The 25,275-nt window shown below is 40.5% G+C and overlaps 1 protein-coding gene across 1 annotated transcript in view; it reads left to right on the plus strand.

The window, feature by feature from the left end:
- Window positions 1-16,656, plus strand: part of ush1ga (Usher syndrome 1Ga (autosomal recessive)) — a 51,674-nt gene extending 35,018 nt beyond the window's left edge. The window contains exon 3 of the mRNA XM_061884965.1: window positions 4,368-16,656. Within this exon, the coding sequence (XP_061740949.1) occupies window positions 4,368-5,159 (792 nt within the window). The 3' untranslated portion in view covers window positions 5,160-16,656. The remainder of the gene's footprint in view (window positions 1-4,367) is intronic.
- The last annotated feature ends 8,619 nt before the right edge of the window (window positions 16,657-25,275 follow it).

Consider the following 25,275-nt stretch of genomic DNA (forward strand, 5'->3'; position numbering starts at 1 on the left):
CTGCTGTGTTGGATCCGCTTTGGACTGGACTCTCGCGGCTGTGTTGGAGCCACTATGGATTGAACTTTCACAGTATCATGTTAGACCCGCTCGACATCCATTGCTTTCCTCCTCTCCAAGGTTCTCATAGTCATCATTGTCACCGACGTCCCACTGGGTGTGAGTTTTTCCTTGCCCTTATGTGGGCCTATCGAGGATGTCGTAGTGGTTTGTGTTGTGGTTTGTGCAGCCCTTTGAGACACTACTGATTTAGGACTATATAAGTAAACATTGATTGATTGATTGATTGATACTTTTATTAGTAGATTGCACAGTACAGTACATATTCCGTACAATTTACCACTAAATGGTAACACCCGAATAAGTTTTTCAACTTGTATAAATCGGGGTCCAGGTTAATCATTTCATGGAGACAAGTCAGCAGCGCAGAGTCGTCCCCAACTGATGCACAGATGAGTGGTCCACCCTAGGTCCCGACTTTGGACAGCTAGCGCAACATCTGTGGTCACATAAAAAACGCTCCACTCAGGAGAAGGGGGCAGAGCGGAAAACAGACGGCAGATCAACTGTCTAAATGGGGGGTCTATTTAAAGGGTAGGGTATACAAAGGAGTTTTAAGATGGGACTTCAATGCTTCTACAGAGGTAGCATTTCTAACTGTAACCGGTTGGGCATTGCAGAGGACTGGAGTCCGAATAGAAAACGCTCTAAAGCCCGCAGACTTTTTTTGGGCTCTGAGAGCAAGACAGGTATACCGACCAAAAAACAGACAAACTTAGCTAAAGAAAGGAAAGCAGTCGGTAAAGTCATGCAGTCTTGGTCAAAAGTTAACATATACTTGTAAAGAACATAATGTCATGGCTGTCGAGAGTTTCCAATAATTTCTATAACTCAATTTTTTTGTGTTAGAGTGATTGGAGCACATATTTGTTTGTAACAAAACACATTCATGAAGTTTGGTTCTTTTATTACGGGTCTACTGAAAATGTGACCAGAAAACTTTCCTCCAGAAGTTCTTATCTTTGTCCATGTGATGTCAAATTAAATAAAAAAATTGAGCTGTTGGCCACAATACCCAGCAATATGCTTGGAGGAGAAAAGGTGAGGCCTTTAATCCCAGGAACACCATTTCTACCGTCAAGCATGGCGGTGGTAGTATTATGCTCCGGGCCTGTTTTGCTGCCAATGGAACTGGTGCTTTACAGAGAGTAAATGGGACAATGAAAAAGGAGGATTACCTCCAAATTCTTCAGGACAACCTAAAATCATCAGCCCGGAGTTTGGGTTCTGGGTGAAGTTGGGTGTTCCAACAGGACAATGACCCCAAACACATGTCAAAAGTGGTAAAGGAATGGCTAAATCAGGCTACAAATAAGGTTTTAGAATGGCCTTCCCAAAGTCCTGACTTAAAATGTGTGGACAACGCTGAAGAAACAAGTCCATGTCAGAAAACCAACAAATTTAGCTGAACTGCACCAATTTTGTCAAGAGGAGTGGTCAAAAATTCAACCAGAAGCTTGTGGATGGCTACCAAAAGAACCTTTTTGCAGTGAAACTTGCCAAGGGACATGTGACCAAATTTCAACATTGCTGTATGTATACTTTTGACCCAGCAGATTTGCTCACATTTTCAGTAGACCCATAATAAATTCATAAAAGAACCAAACTTCCTGAATGTTTTTTGTGACCAACAAGTATGTGCTCCGATCACTCTATCACAACAAAATAAGAGTTGTAGAAATTATTGTAAACTCATGACATTATGTTCTTTATAAGTCTATGGAAACTTTAGACCACGACTGTAGACTGGACTCATAAATGAACGCCAAGGCAAAAAGATCAACAACTAACAGAGGGGTCGGCAACTTTTACCACTCAAAGAGCCATTTTTACCCGTTTCACAAAGTAAAGAAAACAATGGGAGCCACATAACTCTTTTGAAATTTATAATGAAATAATACTGCATACAGTTTTGGTTTGTTTTTTTGCTTTGTGCTATGTATAAACCAGGGGTCTCAGACACACGGCCCCGCACCTTAAAATGAAAATGTAATGTTAATGCAGCCCGCGGGTTTTATATGAATGCCGCTTGACAGCGTCACACCTGCCAAACCTCCAAATTTTCCCGGGAGATCCCCGAATTTTAGAGTAACTATTTTCTCGAATGTACGCTGGTGTTCACCCAATGAAAAATAATGAGGGCACTACTGCTAGCGCCCTCTACAGCTTGTACAAATAGCTTGACAGCCCAAAGAATTGTTTGACGAGGCTATTGCAGACACGTGTAAGAGACTGCAAGGCATCCTTATTCAACAGCCATAGAGGTTAAACTGAGGGTGGCCGTTTAAACAACTTTAACACTCTTACTAATATGCGCCACACTGTGAACCCACACCAAACAAGAATGACAAACACATTTCAGGAAAACATCCGCACTGTAACACAACATAAACACGACAGAACAAATACCCAGACTCCCATGTACATTATACACACAGCTATCACCAACCCGACCCCCTTCCCCCCCACCCATCTGTGCGTAGGTTGAGTTGGGCGGGGTTGGTAGTAGCTGGGTGTATAATGTACATGGGATTCTGGGTATTTGTTCTGTCGTGTTTATGTTGTGTTATAGTGCGGATGTTCTCCCGAAATATGTTTGGGTTCGCAGTGTGTCGCATATTAGTAAGAGTGTTAAAGTTTTTTGTATCACAACCCTCAGTGTGACCTGTATGGCTGTTGAGCAAGTATGCCTTGCAGTACCGTATGCGTTCTGATAGAGGCCGCATGCAAAATGTGACCGGCCGGCCGCCACGCAGGTAGCATGGTGAAAATCCTGGCGCGATGACATGTAGAAAGGGTGTTAGAGGCATTGTCATAAGGCACGCCCTCAAAGTTGATGTCTGAGTGAAAATCTAAAAATGTTTACCCGGGAGATTTCTGATAGAGACACTAAAATTTGGAAATCTACCGGACTTCTCCGGGCGGTCGGTAAGCATGCGGCTGAACCACATCAGAGTGGTCAAAGAGCCGCGGGTTGCCGACCCCTGTCCTACAGAAACCAAATTAAAACAAAAAATATGTTTTTTCCCCCTCATCATTTCCATTTTTCATATATTTTTCAAAAAGCTCCAGAGAGCCCTTAGGGTGGCGCTAAAGAGCCACATGCGGCTCCAGAGCCGCGGGTTGCCGACCCCTGAACTAACAGATAGCGCAGGGGTCGGCAACCCGCTGCTCCGGAGCCGCATGCGGCTCTTTGGCAACTCTGATGCGGCTCAGCTGCACAATCACCGACCCCCCAGATTGTAGCGGGGAGATTCCAGAATTCAATGCCTCTCCCGGAGTCAATGTTCTCCAATTTTCACTCGGACTACAATATTAAGGGCGTGCTGTGATGATATTACTCTTAACGTCCTCTTGAACGTCATCGTGCCCGCCATTCACGGAATGCTATTTGCGTGCCGACCGGACACATGCATTTCGCTGCTTCTATCGGCGCATGTATGAGATTGCAAGGCATACTGGGTGACGCAGAGTATACTGACGGTTTTGATATAAACAACGTTAACACTCCTACTAATATGCGCCACATTGTGAACCCACACAAAAGAAGAATGACAAACACATTTCGGGAGAAAATCCTCACAGTAACACAACATAAACGCAACACAACAAATACCCAGAATCCTTTGCATCCATGACAAATCCTGACTATGTTATAACACCCCGCGAGACCCAAATCCCCCTCCATGCGTGGTTGAGGTGGGCGGGGTTTGGTGCTCACGGGGTGTATAACATCGTCAGGAAGTGTCATGGATGCAAAGGATTCTGGGTATTTGTTGTGTTGCGTTTATGTTGTGTTCCTGTGAGGATTTTCTCCCGAAATGTGTTTGTCATTCTTCTTTTGTGTGGGTTCACAATGTGGCGCATATTAGTAGGAGTGTTAAAGTTGTTTATATCACAACCGTCAGTGTACTCTGTGTCACCCAGTATGCCTTCCAGTCGTGTGCGTGCATCTGCGGAAGCCTCTCACAACATGTTGCTGGACCGGCAAGCAGTTTGTACATGTTGTAGAAGGTGTTAAAGGCAATGGCTTCATAGCATGCCCTTATTCTTGTCATCTGGGTGACCATCAGCAGATATTGGCGAGAATAGTCGCGGCTCCCATTGTCTTCCTCATTTTGTGAAACGGGTCGAAATGGCTCTTTGAGTGGTAAAGGTTGCCGACCCCTGAGATTGAGGAACAATGATCAGGAGGGCGAATAGACAGATGGACGTAGACAGAAAAACTGACCGACGAAGCAAAAGTCTGACCAAAAACTGTTCATTGTTTGTCACTGAAGTATGTGTCCTTGCTGTGTCCCTGCCAGGCTACCCTTCATGCCACAAATCGAGGGAAAACAAAAATCCAGAAGAAACTGGAGAAGAGAAAACAGGGAGACGGGAGCTTTAAGATCTACGAGGAGGGGAGGAAGAGCGTACGTTCCCTCTCAGGACTCCAGCTGGGCAACGATGTCATGTTCATCAAACCGGGCACCTACGTCAACTCCAAGGAATACGGCCGGCGGAATGTCCGTGACATGTTCCCCAGAGACGACGACGCCATTTCACGTGCCATCAGCGAGCCCGACCTTCATGGGAACTACGTGGACCAGTCAGAGGTCAGCACAGACTCAGGACACGATTCCTTGTTCAACCGTCCTGGTCTGGGCACCATGGTCTTCCGCAGGAACTACGTAAGCGGGGGGTTGTTCGAGCTGAACGGTCAGGAGGGAGCTGACGGTTCCGACAACACGGTGCGTCTCCGCAGCCGGCTGCACCCTCACCGCAGTCTGGACGAGGACAGCATCGGGAGCGCCCGCAGCCTGCAAGAGAGGAACATGGACGAGCTTCCCTGGGAGGAGGTGGAGTTAGGGCTGGACGACGACGACGAGGCCCACACCAGCCCGTTGGAGGTCTTCCTGGCCGTGCACGGCATGAGCGACTTTTTCTCCATCTTCAGGAGGGAGAAGATTGACCTGGAAGCGCTCCTGCTGTGCTCCGACCACGACCTCAAGAGCATCCACATCCCTTTAGGACCCAGGAAAAAGATCTTAGACGCCTGCCAGAGACGCCTGGAAACCATTAAGGACCCAGAGCGCATTGAGGACACTGAACTGTGAGTGCACTTACTAAGTGCACAATCTGATGAGAGCCAATAGAAATGTGTATTAGCCTCTCTGGATCAGTGTGACACTATATAGTCTAGAACAGGCCTGGGCAATTATTTTGACTCGGGGGCCACATTTAGAGAAAAAAATTTGTCTGGGGGGCCAGCATATCTATTTTTAGGAACACTAATACAAAACCTCACAATAATGTCTGATTAAATGCTAAAAAGGTAATGACAGACCGCCTTAAAAAACGTAATGGAATTTTACATTTTTCTATGAAGGATAAAACACTAAATATTGACAAAATATGAATGTCACATCCCGTTTCGATCGACATACAAACCCTGTTTCCATATGAGTTGGGAAATTGTGTTAAATGTAAATATAAACGGAATACAATGTTTTGCAAATCTTTTTCAACCCATATTCAGTTTAATGCACTACAAACACAATATATTTGATGTTCAAACTAATAAACTTTATTTTTTTTGCAAATAATGATTAACACGTGCCAAAGTAGTTGGGAAAGGGCATGTTCACCACTGTGTTACATCACCTTTTCTTTTAACAACACTCAATTAACGTTTGGAACTGAGGAAAGTAATTGTTGAAGCTTTGAAAGTGGAATTCTTTCCCATTCTTGTTTTATGTAGAGCGTCAGTCGTTAAACAGTCCCGGTGTCTCCGCTGTCGTATTTTACGCTTCATAATGCACCACACATTTTCGATGGGAGACAGGTCTGGACTGCAAGCGGGCCAGGAAAGTACCCGCACTCTTTTTTTTTTACAAAGCCACGCTGTTGTAACACGTGGCTTGGCATTTTCCTGCTGAAATAAACAGGGGCGTCCATGATAACGTTGCTTGGATGACAACATATGTTGGTCCAAAACCTGTATGGACCTTTCAGCATTAATGGTGCCTTCACAGATGTGTAAGTTACCCATGCCTCGGGCACTAATACACCCCCATACCATCACACATGCTGGCTTTTGAACTTTGCGCCTATGGTTTTTTTTCCTCTTTGTTCCATAGTTTCCAAGAACGATTTGAAATATGGACTCGTCAGACCACATAACTTTTTTACACTTTGCATCAGACCATCTTAGATGAGCTGGGGCCCAGCGAAGCCGGGTAGCGTTTTGCGGGTGTTGCTGACAAATGGCTTTGGCTTTGCATAGTAGAGTTTTAACTTGCACTTACAGATGTAGCGACCAACTGTCGTTACTGACAGTGGTTTTATGAAGTGTTCCTGAGCCCATGTGGTGATATCCTTTACACATTGTCAGTTTTTGGTTCAGTACCGCCTGAGGGGATCAAAGGTCCGTAATATCATCGCTTACGTGCAGTGATTTCTCCCGATTCTCTGAACCTTTTGATGATTTTACGGACCGTAGATGGTAAAATCCCTAAATTCCTTGCAAGTTGAGCTCGTTGAGAAATGTTGTTCTAAAACGGTTCGACAATTTGCTTACAAAGTGGTGAGCATCACCCCATCATTGTTTGTGAATTACTTAACATTTCATGGAAGCCGCTTTTATACCCAATCATGGCACCCACCTGTTCCCAATTAGCCTGCACACCTGTGGGATGTTGCAAATAAGTGTTTGATGAGCATTCCTCAACTTTATCAGTATTTATTGCCACCTTCCCCAACTTCTTTGTCACGTGTCGCTGGCATCAAATTCAAAAGTTAATGATTTGCAAAAAAAAAATGTTAATCGGTTTGAACATCAAATATCTTGTTTTTGTAGCATATTTAACCGAATATGGGTTGAAAATGATTTGCAAATCATTGTATTCCGTTTATATTTACATCTAACACAATTTCCCAACTCATATGGAAACGGGGTTTGTATTTTACAAGCAAGTGAAATGCAAAAAACAGTGAAATATGAACGCAAAGGGTACAAATTGATGTGAAAATCTCCTTCTGCGTCTGTGGAAACACTTCCCACCCACACTGCTTGGTGCCTCTTCTGGGCTGCTGTGACTTACATTACCATAGTAACTAATTAGATGACCATAGTAACCAATTAGATTACCATAGTAACTGAAGCGACTGGGATGATAATCAGCACCTCCAAGTCTGAGTCCATGGTTGTCGCCCGGAAAAGGGTGGAGTGCCATCTCCGGGTTGTGGGAGGAGACCCTGCCCCAAGTGGAGTTCAAGTACCTAGGAGTCTTGTTCACGAGTGAGTGAAGAGTGGATCGTGAGATCGGCAGGCGGCGTCTTCAGTAATGCGGACGCTGTATCGATCCGTTGTGGTGAAGAAGGAGCTGAGCCGGAAGGCAAAGCTCTCAATTTACCGGTCGATCTACGTTCCCATCCTCACCTATGGTCATGAGCTTTGGATCATGACCGAAAAGACAGGATCTCGGGTACAAGCGGCCGAAATGAGTTTCCTCCGCCGAGTGGCGGGGCTCTCCCTTAGAGATAGGGTGAGAAGCTCTGTCATCCGGGAGGAACTCAAAGTAAAGCCGCTGCTCCGCTACATCGAGAGGATCAGATGAAGTGGTTCGGTCATCTGGTCAGGATGCCACCCGAACGCCTCCCTAGGGAGGTATTTAGGGCACATCCGACCGGTAGGAGGCCAAGGGGAAGACCCAGGACACGTTGGGAAGACTACTGTATGTCTCCCGGCTGGTCTGGGAACGCCTCGGGAGGAGCTGGATGAGGTGGCCGGGGAGAGGGAAGTTTGGGTTTCCCTGTTTAGGCTGCTGCCCCCGCGACCCGACCTCGGATAAGCGGAAGAAGATGGATGGATGGATAGTAACTGGTATATCATCCAAAAGTGCAGATTCCAACCATTGAAATACTTTGCGGTCATTAGAAAACATGACTGCACATCATAATGGCAGCTCCACTTTCCATCTTAAAGATCTAAAAAAAAAAACTGATTTGGGAATGTCCGGCGGGCCAGATTGAAAAGCTTAACGGGCTTTAATTTGCCCAGGTCTGGTCTAGAGCAGGAATATTCAACTAAGTTGTTTCGGGGGGGCCACTTTTCCAGAAATCCAAGCACCAGAGGGCCTGTTTTCTCCCTTCACTGTTAGTCTTATTTTGCATATCACAGAGAACCAGCGTCCACTACAGTAGATATTTAATTTTGGTCTATTTTGTCAGAGTTACAGGGGCGCTCTGCTGTTTTTAAGGACCTTCTGCAAAAAAACTAGTTGAAAATTATCACTATGACAGCACCCTCTTACTTTGAAAGAAAAAAAGGCAAAAAATGTGACTCTCTTACAAGTTTTCTGGAACTGAACTCCATCCATTTCCTACCGCTTATTCCCTTTGGGGTCGCTGGTGCCTATCTCAGCTACACCCGGGCGGAAGGCAGGGTACACCCTGGAGAAGTCGCCACCTCATCGCAGGGAACCGAACTCATGGACGACCAATTGAGTAGCCCAAATTATGAAAAAGAGAGGACCTCAAATGGAACTTTGAAGAACAATAAATAGAAAAACTAAATGAGGTCATTCCTGACGGAATAGCGTGTGAATGCTCCAATGCTGAAGTTGAACTGAAATCCTGGAATTTTTTTTATTTTAATTATTGAAGTAGAGCAAACAATTCCTGAACAGGCTGAATATTTTGAAGTTGGAATCAGTTGAAAAATGTGGGAATTGTGGAACTTTAAAGAAAGTCCCATTGATATCAATGGGAATTTCCCCAAAAAGTTGGGAATGTTGGTGAAAATGGTAAAACACCTGAAGGGTCTGAATGAGTTGAAATGTTTGGTCTGGAAATTTTTCAAATCGGTCGAGAAATGCTGAAGACACAAGGTGTCTCAATGGCCTTGTGGTTAGAGTGTCCGCCCTGAGATCGGTAGGTCGTGAGTTCAAACCCCAGGCCGAGTCATACCAAAGACTATACAAATGGGACCCATTACCTCCCTGCTTGGCACTCAGCATCAAGGGTTGGAATTGGGGGTTAAATCACCAATATGATTCGCGGGCGTGGCCACAGCTGCTGCTCACTGCTCCCCTCACCTCCCAGGGGGTGAACAAGAGGAACACATTTCACCACATCTAGTGTGTGGGTGTGACAATCATTGGTACTTTAACTTAACTTTAATGGCCGACTGAAACCCACTACTACCGACCACACAGTCTGATAGTTTATATATCAATGATGAAATATTAACATTGCAACACATGCCAATACGGCCTTTTTAGTTTACTAAATTGCAATTTTAAATTTCGCGCCGAAATATCCTGCTGAAACGTCTCGGTATGATGACGCGTGCGCGTGACGTCACGGATTGTTGAGGACATTTTGTTCCAGCATCGTTCCCAGATATTAAGTCGTCTGTTTTCATCGCAAAATACCCCAGTATTCTGGACATCTGTGTTGCTGAATATTTTGCAATTTGTTCAATGAACAATGGACACATCAAAGAAGAAAGCTGTAAGTGGGAAGCGGTGTATTGCGGCCGCCTTTAGCAACACAAACACAGCCGGTGTTTCATTGTTTACATTCCCGAAAGATGACGGTGAAGCTTTACTATGGAACAGATTGGTCAAGCGAACACGGTTGGATTGGACCACACACACACACAAAGTACAGTGTATTATGCAGCGATCATTTCGAAAGATCGTGTTTCGAAGAGGGTTTTTTTTGCGAAGGGCAGAGATGGGCATTGCCACCACCCGTCGACTGGTGCTGAAGAAAGGTGCGGGGCCGACCTTCAGGTTGTACAGGTACGACCATATAATCTCACTAAAACACTGGTAACACAATAAGCAGATAAGGGATTTTCCAGAATTATCCTAGTAATTTTGTCTAATAACATCTGAATCGCTCCCACTGCCCTCTAGTCTTTTTTTTTTCTCGTCCTTCACTCTCACTTTCCTCATCCACGTATCTTTCATCCTCGCTCAAATTAATGGGGAAATCGTCGCTTTCTCGGTCCGAATTGCTTTCACTACTGGTGGCCATTATTGTAAACAATGTTCAGATGTGAGGAGTTCCACAACCCATGACGTCACACGCACATCGTCTGCTACTTCCGGTACAGGCAAGGCTTTATTATCAGCACCAAAAGTTGCGAACTTTATCGTCGATATTCTCTACTAAATCTTTTCAGCAAAAATATGGCAATATCGCGAAATTATCAAGTATGACACAGAATGGACCTGCTATCCCCGTTTAAATAAGAAAATCTCATTTCTGTAGGCCTTTAACTTAAATTGAGAAATGGTATTACAGAATTTGAAAAATTTGGAAAAATTAACGGTTGAAATGTGTTGAAATATGTGGAAAATGGTTGGTAAGCAGGAAATCTGGAACATCTTGGATTTTTTTTTTTAAACTTGGAAAATTTATAGTTTGAATTTCCAGGATGGTGGAATGTGTTGAAGGTAGAATGGTTCGAATAGGTTGAAAAATGTGTAAATGGTGAATATTTGAAAAAATGGCCAATTAATTTTGAATGGGGGGAAAAAATATGTCACGGAAAACCTGGAATTCTGGGAAATCTGGGGATTTTTGGAATTTGTCAAGGGAAAAGCCCGCGATTCCCGAATAGGTTGAACAGTTTGAAGTGGGAGCGGTTTGAATGGGATGAAAAATTTGGAAGGTAGAGCGCGGCAAAATCTCAAGAAGAAGAAGTTTTAATAATAAATAGATGAATTTTGGTGTAGAAAACCATGTGCTTTGGAGCATTCACACAATTAAAAGGAGCTGGACAAATGAGTACCGACTGCATGTGACGTAAACAAGCTGCAGTAATCACATTACATTGGTGGGGCGGTTTAGCTCGGTTGGTAGAGTGGCCGTGCCAGCAACTTGAGGGTTGCAGGTTCGATTCCCGCTTCCGCCATCCTAGTCACTGCCGTTGTCTCCTTGGGCAAGACACTTTACCCACCTGCTCCCAGTGCCACCCACACTGGTTTGAATGTAACTTAGATATTGGGTTTCACTATGTAAAGCGCTTTGAGTCACTAGAGAAAAAGCGCTATATAAATATAATTCACTTCACTTCACTACCAACAAAATGTGTACCTGCCAAAAAGGAAAGAACTTAAAGGGGTGCATTCAGAGCACCTAATTTTTTCCAAAGCCTCATTCAAAAATTCAATGAATTCATTGTTGTCCTCAAAATTCTACACACAATACCCCATAATGGCAACGTTTGTTTTTCAAATGTATAAAAAAACACAAACCTAGAAGCAATCAAAACATCGGCGGTCACTGGAATGAGTATGACGATCCTCCAGGTAGGGGTGTATCCCTTTATGGAGGAAGCCTGTGCGTTAATTTGTTTTACCTGGGTAGACTGGTGCACGGACAGTCACCACACGATCCTTGGCAAATCCGGGTCAGGGTCCAGTGGCATGGAGTCCAAGACGACTGGGGACCCTTTTCTGCTGCAGCCTTCTTCCGCCTTCGCAGCCGTTGTGGTAGTTCTTAAATCTACCGTCTTCTGCTTGCTCCGCCGCTGAGGTCTTCACCTAATCCTTGGCTCGGGGGCAGTCAGGGGTAACAGTAGTAAAGGGGTTAACCTCCTAGTTAGCCAAGATCCCATGCCCAGGACAATGTACATAAAGTATTCACAGCTCAATACCTTGTTGATGCACCTTTGGCACACCTATCTTCGGGCAGTTTTGCCCGTTCCTCTTTGCAGCGAACCCTCAGGCCTAATCAGGTTGGATGAGAAGCGTTGGTTTTCATCCAGGATGTCTCCGTGCATTACTGCATTCATCTTTCCCTCTATCCTGATTAGTCTACACCTTCCTGGCATGGTGCTTCCATAACCATGGGATGTACCACTGTAGGGATGGTATTGGCCTGGTGATGAGCGGTGCCTGGTTTCCTCCAAACATGACGCCTGGCATTCACACCAAATAGTTCAATCTTGGTCTCATCAGACCAGAGGATTTAGTTGAATTTAGGTGCATTTTGGCAAACTTTTTTACTTAGAAATGGCTTCCGTCTGGCCACTCAACCACATTCAGTGATTTCCAGGGTGGAACTGTCATAGGATGCCACCTGTGCAACAAATCCAGTCGTGAAATGTTCTCGCTTCTAAATATTCCCAAGTCAACTTGGGGCTTTATCAGAAGAAAAGTGAAGAATTTGGGAACAACAGCAACTCAGCCATGAAGTGGTAGGCCACGTAAACTGACGGAGAGGGTCCAGCGGATGCTGGAGTGCACAGTGCAAAGGCTTTCTGCACAGTCAGTTGCTACAGAGCGCCGAACTTCACGTGACCTTCCAATTAGCCCACGTACAGTACGCAGAGAGCTTCGTGGAATGGGTTTCCATGGCTGGGCAGCTGCATCTAAGCCATACATCACCAAATCCAATGCGAAGCCTGGAATGCAGTGGTGTAAAGTACGTCGCCACTGGACTCTACAGCAGTGGAGACGCCTTCTCTGGAGTGATGAATCACGTTTTTCTATCTGGCAATCTGATGGACGAGTCTGGGTTTGGAGGTTTCCAGGAAAACGTTACATTGTGCCGAGTGTGAAATTTGGTGAAAGAGGAATTATGGTGTGGTGTTGTTTTACACGAGTTGGGCTTCGCCCCTTAGTTCCAGTGAAAGGAACTTTGAATGCTCCAGGATACTAAAACATTTTTGACAATTCCATGCTCCCAACCCTGTGGGAACAGCTTGGAGCGGGCCCCTTCCTCTTCCAACATGATTGTGCACCAGTGCACTAAGCAAGGTCCATAAAGACATGGAAGCCAGAGTCTGGTGTGGATGAACTTGACTGGCCTGCGCAGAGTCCTGACCTGAACCACCTTTGGGATGAATTAGAACGGAGACTAAGAGCCGGGCCTTCTTGACAAACAGTGTGTGACCTCACCAATGCGCTTTTGGAAGAATGGTGGAAAATTCCTATAAACACACTCCGCAACATTGTGGACAGCCTTCCCAGAAGAGTTGAAGCTGTAATAGCTGCAAAAGATGGACCCACATCATATTGAACCCTACGGGTTAGGAATCGGATGGCACTTCAAGTTCATATGTGAGTCAAGGCAGGTGGCCGAATACTTTTGGCAATATGGTATAGGTGTGCCAAGCTTGTTGCATCATAATCTTATTAAAATACTTAAGGCTGTAATTGCTACCAATGGTGCATTAACAAAGTATTGAGCAAAGGCTGTGATTTTTTATTTATTTTTTATTTATAATAAATGTGCAATAACAAAAATGAAGTGAACTTGTGACTCAAAGCGCTTTACATAATGAAACCCACTAAGTTACATTTAAACCAGTGTGGGTGGCACTGGGAGCAGGTGGGCAAAGTGTCTTGCCCTAGGACACAACGGCAGTGACTAGGATGGCGGAAGCGGGAATCGAAACTGGAACCCTCAAGTTGCCGGCACGGCCACTCGACCAACGGCGCTCCGTTTGAATAAAAACAGCTTTTCACGATGCCATAATGGGGTATTGTGTGTAGAATTTTGAGGACAAAATAGATGTATTCCATTTTCTAATAAAGCTGTCACATAATAAAATGCGGAAGCTCTGTGAATACTTTATAACAGAAGCACTCGCATGTTTTTCGGAATTTTCTCCCCAAAATATGTTTGTCCCCCCCCCTCCCCCGAGTTTTGAACTGAACTTGGGGTCCCGTATGATGTCACTCCTAGTCCTCCAGTTGAATAGCACTGCCCTAGATGGTGTTTTGCTTGCATGAACGTGTTTTTTTTTTTTTGTGTCAAGTGTCAAACACTTCATGAAATTGTGTTCTACTGCATTACGTGCAAATACCTGGAGTGACTAAAATTCACATCCGCAGTCTTTGTGTCTGCTAATTTGAGGTCAAGAGAGTCACATTTCACACTCTGACCTGTTTACTGAGAAGCTCTTGTGTGCGGACTACAATTACATTAGTCACCGTGTGAGCGAGTCAGCCTAGAACTCCCCTTATTGATCATAAAGTGGGGCAAAAAAGTATTTAGTCAGCCACCGATTGTGCAAGTTCTCCCACTTAAAATGATGACAGAGGTCTGTAATTTTCATCATAGGTACACTTCAACTGTGAGAGACAGAATGTGGAAAAAAAATCCAGGAATTCACATTGTAGGAATTTTAAAGAATTTATTTGTAAAAATAAGTATTTGGTCAACCATTCAAAGCTCTCACTGACGGAAGGAGTTTTGGCTCAAAATCTCACGATACATGGCCCCATTCATTCTTTCCTTAACACGGATCGATCGTCCTGTCCCCTTAGCAGAAAAACAGCCCCAAAGCATGATGTTTCCACCCCCATGCTTCACAGTAGGTATGGTGTTCTTGGGATGCAACTCAGTATTCTTCTTCCTCCAAACACCACGAGTTGAGTTTATACCAAAATGGATACATGGATGATACAGCAGAGGATTGGGAGAATGTCATGTGGTCAGATGAAACCAAAATAGAACTTTTTGGTATAAACTCAACTCGTCGTGTTTGGAGGAAGAAGAATACTGAGTTGCATCCCAAGAACACCACACCTACTGTGAAGCATGGGGGTGGAAACATCATGCTTTGGGGCTGTTTTTCTGCTAAGGGGAAAGGACGATTGATTCGTGTTAAAGGCCTACTGAAAACCCACTACTACCGACCACGCAGTCTGATAGTTTATATATCAATGATGAAATATTAACATTGCAACACATGCCAATACGGCCGGGTTAGTTTACTAAATTGCAAATTTAAATTTCGCGCGGAAGTATCCTGCTAACACGTCGCGGAATGATGAGGCGTGCGCGTAACGTCACGCAGTGTAGAGGACATTTTTTTCCAGCACCGTTTACAGCTATAAGTCGTCTGTTTTCATCGCATAATTCCACAGTATTCTGGACGTCTGTGTTGCTGAATCTTTTGCAATTTGTTCAATGAATAATGGAGACGTCAAAGAAGAAAGCTGTAGGTGGGAAGCGGCGGGTTGCGGCCGCCTTTAGTAACACAAACACAGCCGGTGTTTCATTGTTTACATTCCCGAAATATGACGGTGAAGCTTTACTATGAAACAGAGCGGTCAAGCCAACACGGTTGGACTCGACCACACACACAAAGTACAGTGTATTATGCAGTGATCATTTCGAAAGATCGTGTTTGGAAGAGGGCGCTTTGCGAAAGGCAGAGATGGGCATTGCCACCACCCGTCGACTGGTGCTGAAGAAAGGTGCGGGGCCGACCTTCAGGTTGTACAGGTACGACCATATAATCTCACTAAAACACTAGTAACACAATAAGCAGATAAGGGATTTTCCAGATTTATCCTAGTAAATTTGTCTAATAACATCTGAATCGCTCCCACTGAATAGTCTTTTTTTTCTAGTCCTTCACTCTCACTTTCCTCATCCACGAATCTTTCATCCTCGCTCAAATTACTAGGGAAATCGTCGCATTCTCGGTCCGAATCGCTCTCGCTGCTGGTGGCCATGATTATAAACAATGTTCAGATGTGAGGAGCTCCACAACCCGTGACGTCACGCGCACATCGTCTGCTACTTCCGGTACAGGCAAGGCTTTTTTATCAGCAGCAAAAGTTGCGAACTTTATCGTCGATGTTCTCTACTAAATCCTTTCAGCAAAAACATGGCAATATCGCGAAATGATCAAGTATGACACATAGAATGGACCTGCTATCCCCGTTTGAATAAGAAAATCTCATTTCAGTAGGCCTTTAAGGAAAGAATAAATGGGGCCATGTATTGTGAGATTTTGAGCCAAAACCTCCTTCCATCAGTGAGAGCTTTGAATGGTTGACCAAATACTTATTTTCCACCATAATTTACAGATAAATTCTTTAAAATTCTTACAATGTGAATTCCTGGATTTTTTATCCACATTCTGTCTCTCACAGTTGAAGTGTACCTATGATGAAAATTACAGACCTCTCTCATCATTTTAAGTGGGAGAACTTGCACAATCGGTGGCTGACAAAATACTTTCTTGCCCCACTGTACTTCTATGTGACACACAAACCTCTTGTGATCCCTCCCAGCAAATCATCAAATTAAGCAATGCTTAATTATTTATAATTTTGACCAACTATGATGACAGTTTAAAGACAAAACAAACCCGGCCTACACACACACAAAGGCCTCTTGCACACAGATACCACAAAATTAGTGCAACATAAAAATAAAAAAAACGGCATAATTAGTTTCATCAGTCTGGGGAATTTAGCAAAGTGTAAAAAAAAAAAAAGATGTGTTGGCTATTGAATAATTGCTTTCAACACAAAAGGGCGGGAGATTTTGGGTGTTAAAGGAGTAGTCCTGTCATTACGTGACACACTTTCACACAGAACGCCATCCCGCCTCTGTTTGTGTCAAAGCCGTAACAGAGGTGGGATGCTATCTGCGTGTGAGGGTATTTCATGGAATTTGCGCACTTTTATTCTTTTTATGTCGCCAGTGGTTCATTTCTTTTTGCACTTGTATATTACATAACACATTGCATTGTTAATAAATGTCTTACTATGGCAACTAAAGATGTGATTTATAGTTCTTTGAAGGGAGCCGGAACTTGAGCTGTTTAATAAACTGACTTATAAATTGTTTTTTTTATCACGGAAACATCCATCCATCCATCCATCCATTTTCTACCGCTTATTCCCTTTCGGGGTCGTGGGGGGCGCTGGCGCCTATCTCAGCTACAATTGGGCGGAAGGGGGGTACATCCTGGACAAGTCGCCACCTCATCGCAGATCATGGAAACAGTCACTGTTAAAGCAGTTATAAGATAGGAATCATTTATATTGCTGTACTCCAGGGGTGTCCAAACTTTTTCCACAGAGGGCCGCACACGGAAAGGGGAACATTATCACAATTTCAAAAGGGTTAAAAACAATAAAAATTAGATCCCAGTGGCCTGTTGTATTTTTTGAAGTTTTTTTTCAGAATTTTACCGGTTCCGGAATATCCATTTCCCTGTGACGTCATACAGTGCTGCCAATACAAACAACATGGCGGTTACCACAGCAACATATAGCGACATTAGACTCGGATTTCAGCGGCTTAAGCGATTCAACAGATTACGCATGTATTGAAACAGATGGTCGGAGTATGGAGGCGGATAGCGAAAACGAAATTGAAGAAGAAATTGAAGCTATTGACGCTATTCGGCCATAGCGTGGGTGTACCTAATGAAGTGGCCCATAGCATGGCTGCCTTATTAGCATCGCCGGTAAAATGTGCGGACCAAACGATCAGGACTTTCGCATTTTGTGACACTGGAGCAACTTAAATCCGTCGTTTGGTAAGTGTTTGTATTGCATTAAATGTGGGTATCTAGTTTCAAATGTACATACGGCTAGCGTAAATAGCATGTTAGCATCGATTAGCGTAGCATGTTAGCATCGATTAGCTGGCAGTCATGCCGTGACCAAATATTTCTGATTAGCACATAAGTCAACATCATCAATAAAACTCACCTTTGTGATTTTGTTGACTTAATCGTTGCAAATGCATCTGCAGGTTATCCATACATCTCTGTGCCATGTCTGTCTTAGCATCGCCGGTAAAATGTGAAGACACTCTGGTACATTCAATGGGGGTCTGGCGGCAGATTTCTTGCCAGTGGTGCAACTTGAATCCCTCCCTGTTAGTGTTGTTACACCCTCCGACAACACACCGACGAGGCATGATGTCTCCAAGGTTCCAAAAAATAGTCGAATAAACAGAGCTGAGACCCGGTGTTTGTAATGTGAAAATGAATATGGCGGGTGTGTTACCTCGGTGACGTCACGTTCTGACGTCATCGCTAAAAGACCGATAAACAGAAAGGCGTTTAATTTGCCAAAATTCACCCATTTAGAGTTGGGAAAACGGTTAAAAAAATACATGGTCTTTTTTCTGCAACATCAAGGTATATATTGACGCTTGCATAGGTTTGGTGATAATGTTCCCCTTTAAGCATGCAGGGGCCGTTTTGATATTTTTCATTTTCAAACCATAACAAAATATATCCATCCATCCATCCATCCATATTCTACCGCTTATTCCCTTTTGGGGTCATGGGGGGCGCTGGCGCCTATCTCAGCTACAATCGGGCGGAAGGCAGGGTACACCCTGGACAAGTCGCCACCTCATCGCAGGGCCAATACATACAAAATATATGTTTTTTTTTTTTGTTTTGTTTTTATCCTTAGGGCTCCTGGGGAGCATAGAGGGTCTCAGTCACTAAAACAGGGGTCGGGAATCTTTTTGGCTGAGAGAGCCATACAAGCCAAATATTTTTAAAAGTATTTCCGCGAGAGCCATATAATTTTTTTTTTTTTTTACACTGATTTCAACTATATGCGTGCATTTTTAAGAAAGACCAACATTTTTTCAAGTATAATAAGTCTCTTATTCTTTTTAATAACATTGTTATTCTGAAGCTAACCAACAATAAATAAGACACCATTAATGCGACTTCTTGAACAGGTGCGGTAGGAACCGGATGGATGGATGAAAATGCATGAGAATGTTTATATTTTGAATGTTATTTTTGACACTGTAATTACCAGCAGAATTATTCATTACTTATCGTGTTAAGCAATGTCAGCTAAGATTTATCTGAGAGCCAGGTGCAGTCATCAAAAGAGCCACATCTGGCTCTAGAGCCATAGGTTCCCTACCCCTGCACTAAAAGGTTGAAAATAAGTCAAATTATTGTTATTATTTTTATTTCATGCTTACAGTAAATCTCTATATCAGGGGTCACCAACCGTTTTGAAACCAAGAGCTACTTCTTGGGTACTGATTAATGCGAAGGGCTACCAGTTTGATACACACTTAAATAAATTGCCAGAAATAGCCAATTTGCTCAATTTACCTTTAATAAATAAATCTATATATATCAAAAAATGTCTGTCATTCCGTCGTACATTTTTTTCCTTTTACGGAAAGTTTTTTGTAGAGAATAAATGATGAAAAAAACAACAAAGAACGGTTTAAAGAGGAAAAAACAGGAAAAAAAACGAAAATTGAATTTTGACACATAGTTTATCTTCAATTTCGACTCTTTAAAATTCAACCGGAAAAAAAAAAAAGAGAAAAAGTAGCTAATTTGAATCTTTTTGAAAAAATTAAAAAAATAATTTATGGAACATCATTAGTAATTTTTCCTGATTAAGATTCGTTTTAGAATTTTGATGACATGTTTTAAATAGGTTAAAATCCAATCTGCACTTTGTTAGAATATATAACGCATTGGACCAAGCTATATTTCGAACAAAGACAAATTCAAAAGACTTTGAAATAAGATTTAAATTTGATTCAAGATTTGCCAGAATATTTTTTTTTTAATTTTAATCATAAGTTTTTAGAAATATTCCACAAATATTGTCGAAAAAACAGAAGCTAAAATGAAGAATTAAATTAAAATGTATTTATTATTCTTTACAATAAAAAATAAAAATACTTGAACATTAATTTAAATTGTCAGGAAAGAAGAGGAAGGAATTTAAAAAGGTAAAAAGGCATATGGGTTTGAAAATCCTAAAATAATTTTTAAGGTTGTATTTTTTCTCTAAAATTGTCTTTCTGAAAGTTATATGAAGCAAAGTAAAAAAAAATAAAAGAATGTATTTAAACAGGTGAAGACCAAGTCTTTAAAATATTTTCTTGGATTTTCAAATTCTATTTGAGTTTTGTCTCTCTTAGAATTAAAAATGTCGACCAAAGCGAGACCGGCTTGATAGTAAATAAATACAATTAAAAAAATAGAGGCAACTCACTGGTAAGTGCTGCTACTTGAGCTATTTTTAGAACAGGCCAGCGGGCGACTCATCTGGTCCTTACGGGCTACCTGGTGCCCGCGGGCACCGCGTTTGTGACCCCTGCTCTATATCAACTTGAGGTTGATATTGTAACGTTTGCTGGACATGGTGATGCCAGATTTGTTCTTCCAAGAATGCAGTCAGGCTCGAACACAGCGTACAGTAAGAAACAAAGATTTATTTAAGTAAAGTTGTTGTTTTCTCTAAGTGTCAACAATTCTGGATTTTTTTTCCGTCCAAAAGTCGTGATTTTTCCTCTCAAAAAATGTATTTTTTTTTCCGTCAAAAAAATCTAGATTTTTTTCTTTTAAAAAAAATCTGGATTTTTTTCCTGTAAAAATATCTGGATTTTTTTCTCATCTCTAAATCTGGATTTTTTACAAGTGTCCAAAAATCGTGATTTTTTTTTCCTGTCAAAAAGTTGGGATTTTTCCAAGTTTGAAAAAATCAGGATTTTTTGTAAGTGTCAAAAAGTTTTTATTTTTTGTAAATGTCAAAAAGCCTGGATTTTTTTTTCTCCTGTCAAAGTCTGGATTTTTTTCTGTCAAAAATTTGAGATTTTTTTTCCAAGTGTCCATATATTTGGATTTCTTTTCTGTCAAAAAAAATCGGGATTTTTTTTTAAGTGTCAAAAAGTTTTGATTTTTTGTGAGTGTCAAAAAGTCTGGATTTTTTTTTGTCTGAAAATCTGGATTTTTTTACTAAGCGTTGAAAAAATAGAGATTTTTTTTTGTAAGTGTTAAAAAGTGGGGATTTTTTTCTGTCAAAAAGTTTTGTTTTTTTTCAAAGCGTCAAAAAGGTTTTTTTTGTCAAAAAGTTGAGATTTTTTTCCCAAGTATCCATTTGTCTGGATTTTTTTCTGTCAAAAAGTCTGGATTTTTTGTAATTGTCAAAAAGTTTGGATTTTTTTTCCGTCCAAAAGTCGTGATTTTTCCTCTCAAAAAATGTATTTTTTTTTCCGTCAAAAAAATCTAGATTTTTTTCTTTTAAAAAAAATCTGGATTTTTTTCCTGTAAAAATATCTGGATTTTTTTCACATCTCTAAATCTGGATTTTTTACAAGTGTCCAAAAATCGTGATTTTTTTTTCCTGTCAAAAAGTTGGGATTTTTCCAAGTTTAAAAAAATCAGGATTTTTTGTAAGTGTCAAAAAGTTTTTATTTTTTGTAAATGTCAAAAAGCCTGGATTTTTTTTTCTCCTGTCAAAGTCTGGATTTTTTTCTGTCAAAAATTTGAGATTTTTTTTCCAAGTGTCCATATATTTGGATTTCTTTTCTGTCAAAAAAATCGGGATTTTTTTTTTAAGTGTCAAAAAGTTTTGATTTTTTGTGAGTGTCAAAAAGTCTGGATTTTTTTTTGTCTGAAAATCTGGATTTTTTTACTAAGCGTTGAAAAAATAGAGATTTTTTTTTGTAAGTGTTAAAAAGTGGGGATTTTTTTCTGTCAAAAAGTTTTGTTTTTTTTCAAAGCGTCAAAAAGGTTTTTTTTGTCAAAAAGTTGAGATTTTTTTCCCAAGTATCCATTTGTCTGGATTTTTTTCTGTCAAAAAGTCTGGATTTTTTGTAATTGTCAAAAAGTTTGGAGTTTTTTCCCGTCTAAAAGTCTGGATATTTTTCTATGCGTTAAAAAAAATCGAGGTTTTTTTTTTCCGTAAGTGTCAAAGTCGGGATTTTTTTCTGTCAAAAGGTTGGGATTTTTTCTAAGTGTCAAAAAATCTTGATTTTTTTCTGTCTAAAAATTGGGAATTTTTTTTCCTGTAAAAAAATCTGTATTTTTTTCACATCTCTAATGTCTGGATTTTTTTAAGTGTCCAAAAATCGGGATTTTTTTCTGGCAAAAAGTTGTGATTTTTCTAAGTGTCAAAAAACCAGGATTTTTTTGTAAGTGTCAAAAAGTTTGTATTTTTTGTAAATGTCAAAAAGCGTGGATTTTTTTTTCTGTCAAAAAGTCTGTATTTTTTCCAAGTGTCAAAAAGTTTGGATTTTTCTGTCCAAAAATCGGTATTTTTTTGTAAGTGTCAAAAAGTTTAGATTTCTTATAAGTGTCAAAAAGTCTGGATTTTTTTCTGTCTAAAAGTGAGGATTTTTTACTAGGCGTTAAAAAAACTGATTTTTTTTTTGTAGGTGTCAAAAAGTTGGGATTTTTTTCTGTCAAAAAGTTCGTTTTTTTTCTAAGTGTCGAAAAATTGGGATTTTTTTTTGTCAAAAAGTTGAGCTTTTTTTCCAAGTGTCCATCTGTCTGGATTTGTTTCCTGTCTAAAAGTCTGGATTTTTTTCAAAGCGTTAAAAAAAAAAGACAATTTTTTGGGGTAAATTCGAAAAAATTCGGATTTTTTTATGTCAAAAGTTTGGGATTTTTTCTAAGTGTCAAAAAATCTGGATTTTTTTCTGTCAAAATGTCGTGATTTTTCCTGTCAAAAAATCTGGGTTTTTTCAGTCCAAAAAATCTAGATTTTTTTCTTTTTTAAAAAAAAAAAGGATTTTTTCTGTCTAAAAGTCTGGATTTTTTTCTAAGCGTTAAAAAAAGAGATTTTTTTTTTGTAAGTGTCAAAAAGTCGTGATTTTTTTCTGTCTAAAAGTCGCCCGGAAAAGGGTGGAGTGCCATCTCCGGGTTGGGGAGGAGACCCTGCCCCAAGTGGAGGAGTTCAAGTACCTAGGAGTCTTGTTCACGAGTGGGGGAAGAGTGGATCGTGAGATCGACAGGCGGATCGGTGCGGCGTCTTCAGTAATGCGGACGTTGTACCGATCCGTTGTGGTGAAGAAGGAGCTGAGCCGGAAGGCAAAGCTCTCAATTTACCGGTCGATCTACGTTCCCATCCTCACCTATGGTCATGAGCTTTGGGTCATGACCGAAAGGATAAGATCACGGGTACAAGCGGCCGAAATGAGTTTCCAGGTCTCTCCCTTAGAGATAGGGTGAGAAGCTCTGCCATCCGGGAGGAGCTCAACGTAAAGCCGCTGCTCCTCCACATCGAGAGGAGCCAGATGAGGTGGTTCGGGCATCTGGTCAGGATGCCACCCGAACGCCTCCCTAGGGATGTGTTTAGGGCACGTCCAGCTGGTAGGAGGCCACGGGGAAGACCCAGGACACGTTGGGAAGACTATGTCTCCCGGCTGGCCTGGGAACGCCTCGGGATCCCACGGGAAGAGCTAGACGAAGTGGCTGGAGATAGGGAAGTCTGGGCTTCCCTGCTTAGGCTGCTGCCCCCGCGACCCGACCTCGGATAAGCGGAAGATGATGGATGGATGGATGGATAAAAAAAATAGATTTTTTTTTTTAAGTGTCAAAAAGTCGGGATTTTTTTCTGTCAAAAAGTTGTTTTTTCTAAGTGTCAAAAAGTTAGGATTTTTTTCCTGTCTAAAAGTCTGGATTTTTTTCTAAGCGTTAAAAAAATCGAAGTTTTTTTTTTGTAAGTGTCAAAAAGTTGGGATTTTTCTGTCAAAAAGTTGTTGTTTTCTCTAAGTGTCCAATAATTGGGATTTTTTTCTGTCAAAAGGTTCGGATTTTTTCTAAGTGTCAAAAAATCTGTATTTTTTTTCTGTCAAAAAGTCGTGATTTTTTCTTCACGAAAAATATGTTTTTTCCGTCAAAAAAATCTAGATTTCTTTCTTTAAAAAAAAAATCCTGATTTTTTTCTGTCCAAAAATCGGGATTTTTTTTTCCTGTAAAAAAAATCTGGATTCTTTTCACATCTCTATCGTCTGGATTTTTTACAAGTGTCCAAAAATCGGGATTTTTTCTGTCAAAAAGTCGGGATTTTTCTAAGTGTCAAAAAATCTGGATTTTTTTGTAAGTGTCAAAAATTTTGTATTTTTTGTAAATGTCAAAAAGTCGGGATTTTTTTTGTCAAAAAGTTGACATTTTCTTCCAAGTGTCCATATATCTGGATTTCTTTTCCGTCAAAAAGTCGGGATTTTTCTATCCAAAAATTGGGATTTTTTTGTAAGTGTCAAAAAGTTTCGATTTTCTGTTGGTGTCAAAAAGTCTGGATTTTTTTCTGTCTAAAAGTCTGGATTTTTTACTAAGCGTTAAAAAAATTTTGATTTTTTTTTTTGTAAGTGTCAAAAAGTCGGGATTTTTTTCTGTCAAAAAGTTTTTTTTTTCTAAGTGTCAAAAAGTCGGGATTCTTTTTTTTGTTAAAAAATTTAGATTTTTTTCCAAGTGTCCATATGTCTGGATTTTTTTCTGTCAAAAAGTCTGGATTTTCTCTAAGTGTCAAAAAGTTGGGATTTTTTTCCTGTCTAAAAGTCTGGATTTTTTTCCAAGCGTTAAAAAAATTGACGTTTTTTTTTTTTGTGTCAAAAAGTTGGGATTTTTTTCTGTCAAAAAGTTGTTGTTTTTTCTAAGTGTCAAAAAATTGGGATTTTTTTCTGTCAAAAGTTTGGGATTTTTTCTAAGTGTCAAAAAATCTGTATTTTTTCTGTCAAAAAGTTGTGATTTTTCCTGTCAAAAATTCTGGGTTTTTTTCCGTCAAAAAAATCTAGATTTATTTTCTTTTTAAAAAAATCCGGATTTTTTTCTGTCTAAAAGTTTGGATTTTTTTCTAAGCGTTGAAAAAAATCTTGATTTTTTTTTTATAAGTGTCAAAAAGTTGGGATTTTTTTCTGTCTAAAAGTTGTGATTTTTTACTAAGCGTTGAAAAAAGAGATTTTTTTTTTTGTACGTGTCAAAAAGTCGTGATTTTTTTTGTCAAAAAGTCGTGATTTTTTTTTGTCAAAAAGTCGAGATTTTTTTTTCGTCAAAAAGTTGAGATTTTTTTCCAAGTGTCCATATGTCTGGATATTTTTCTGTCAAAAAGTCTGGATTTTTGTAAGTGTCAAAAAATTTGGATTTTTTTCTGTCAAAAAGTTGTTGTTTTTTCTAAGTGTCAAAAAATTGGGATTTTTTTCAGTCAAAAGTTTGGGATTTTTTTCTAGGTGTCAAAAAATCTAGATATTTTTCCTGTCAAAAAATCTAGATTTTTTTCTTTTCAAAAAAATCTTATTTTTTCTGTCTAAAAGTCTGGATTTTTTTCTAAGCGTTAAAAAAAAATCGCAATTTTTTTTTGTAAGTGTCAAAAAATCGTGATTATTTTCTGTCTAAAAGTCGTGATTTTTTACTAAGCGTTAAAAAAAGAGATTTTTTTTTTGTAAGTGTTAAAAAGTCGGGATTTTTTTTCTGTCAAAAAGTTCGTTTTTTTTTCTAAGTGTTAAAAAGTCTGGATTTTTTTTGGGGCAAAAAATTTAGATTTTTTTTCAAGTGTCCATATGTCTGGATTTTTTTCTGTCAAAAAGTCTGGATTTTTTGTGTCATAAAGTTTGGATTTTTATTCCGTCTAAAAGTCTGGATTTTTTTCCTAAGCGTTAAAAAAATTGACTTTTTTTTTGTAAGTGTCAAAAAGTTGGGATTTTTTTCTGTCAAAAAGTTGTTTTTTC

The sequence above is a fragment of the Nerophis ophidion genome, linkage group LG23 (genome assembly GCF_033978795.1).
Source record: "Nerophis ophidion isolate RoL-2023_Sa linkage group LG23, RoL_Noph_v1.0, whole genome shotgun sequence".
Classification (NCBI taxonomy): Eukaryota; Metazoa; Chordata; class Actinopteri; order Syngnathiformes; family Syngnathidae; genus Nerophis; species Nerophis ophidion.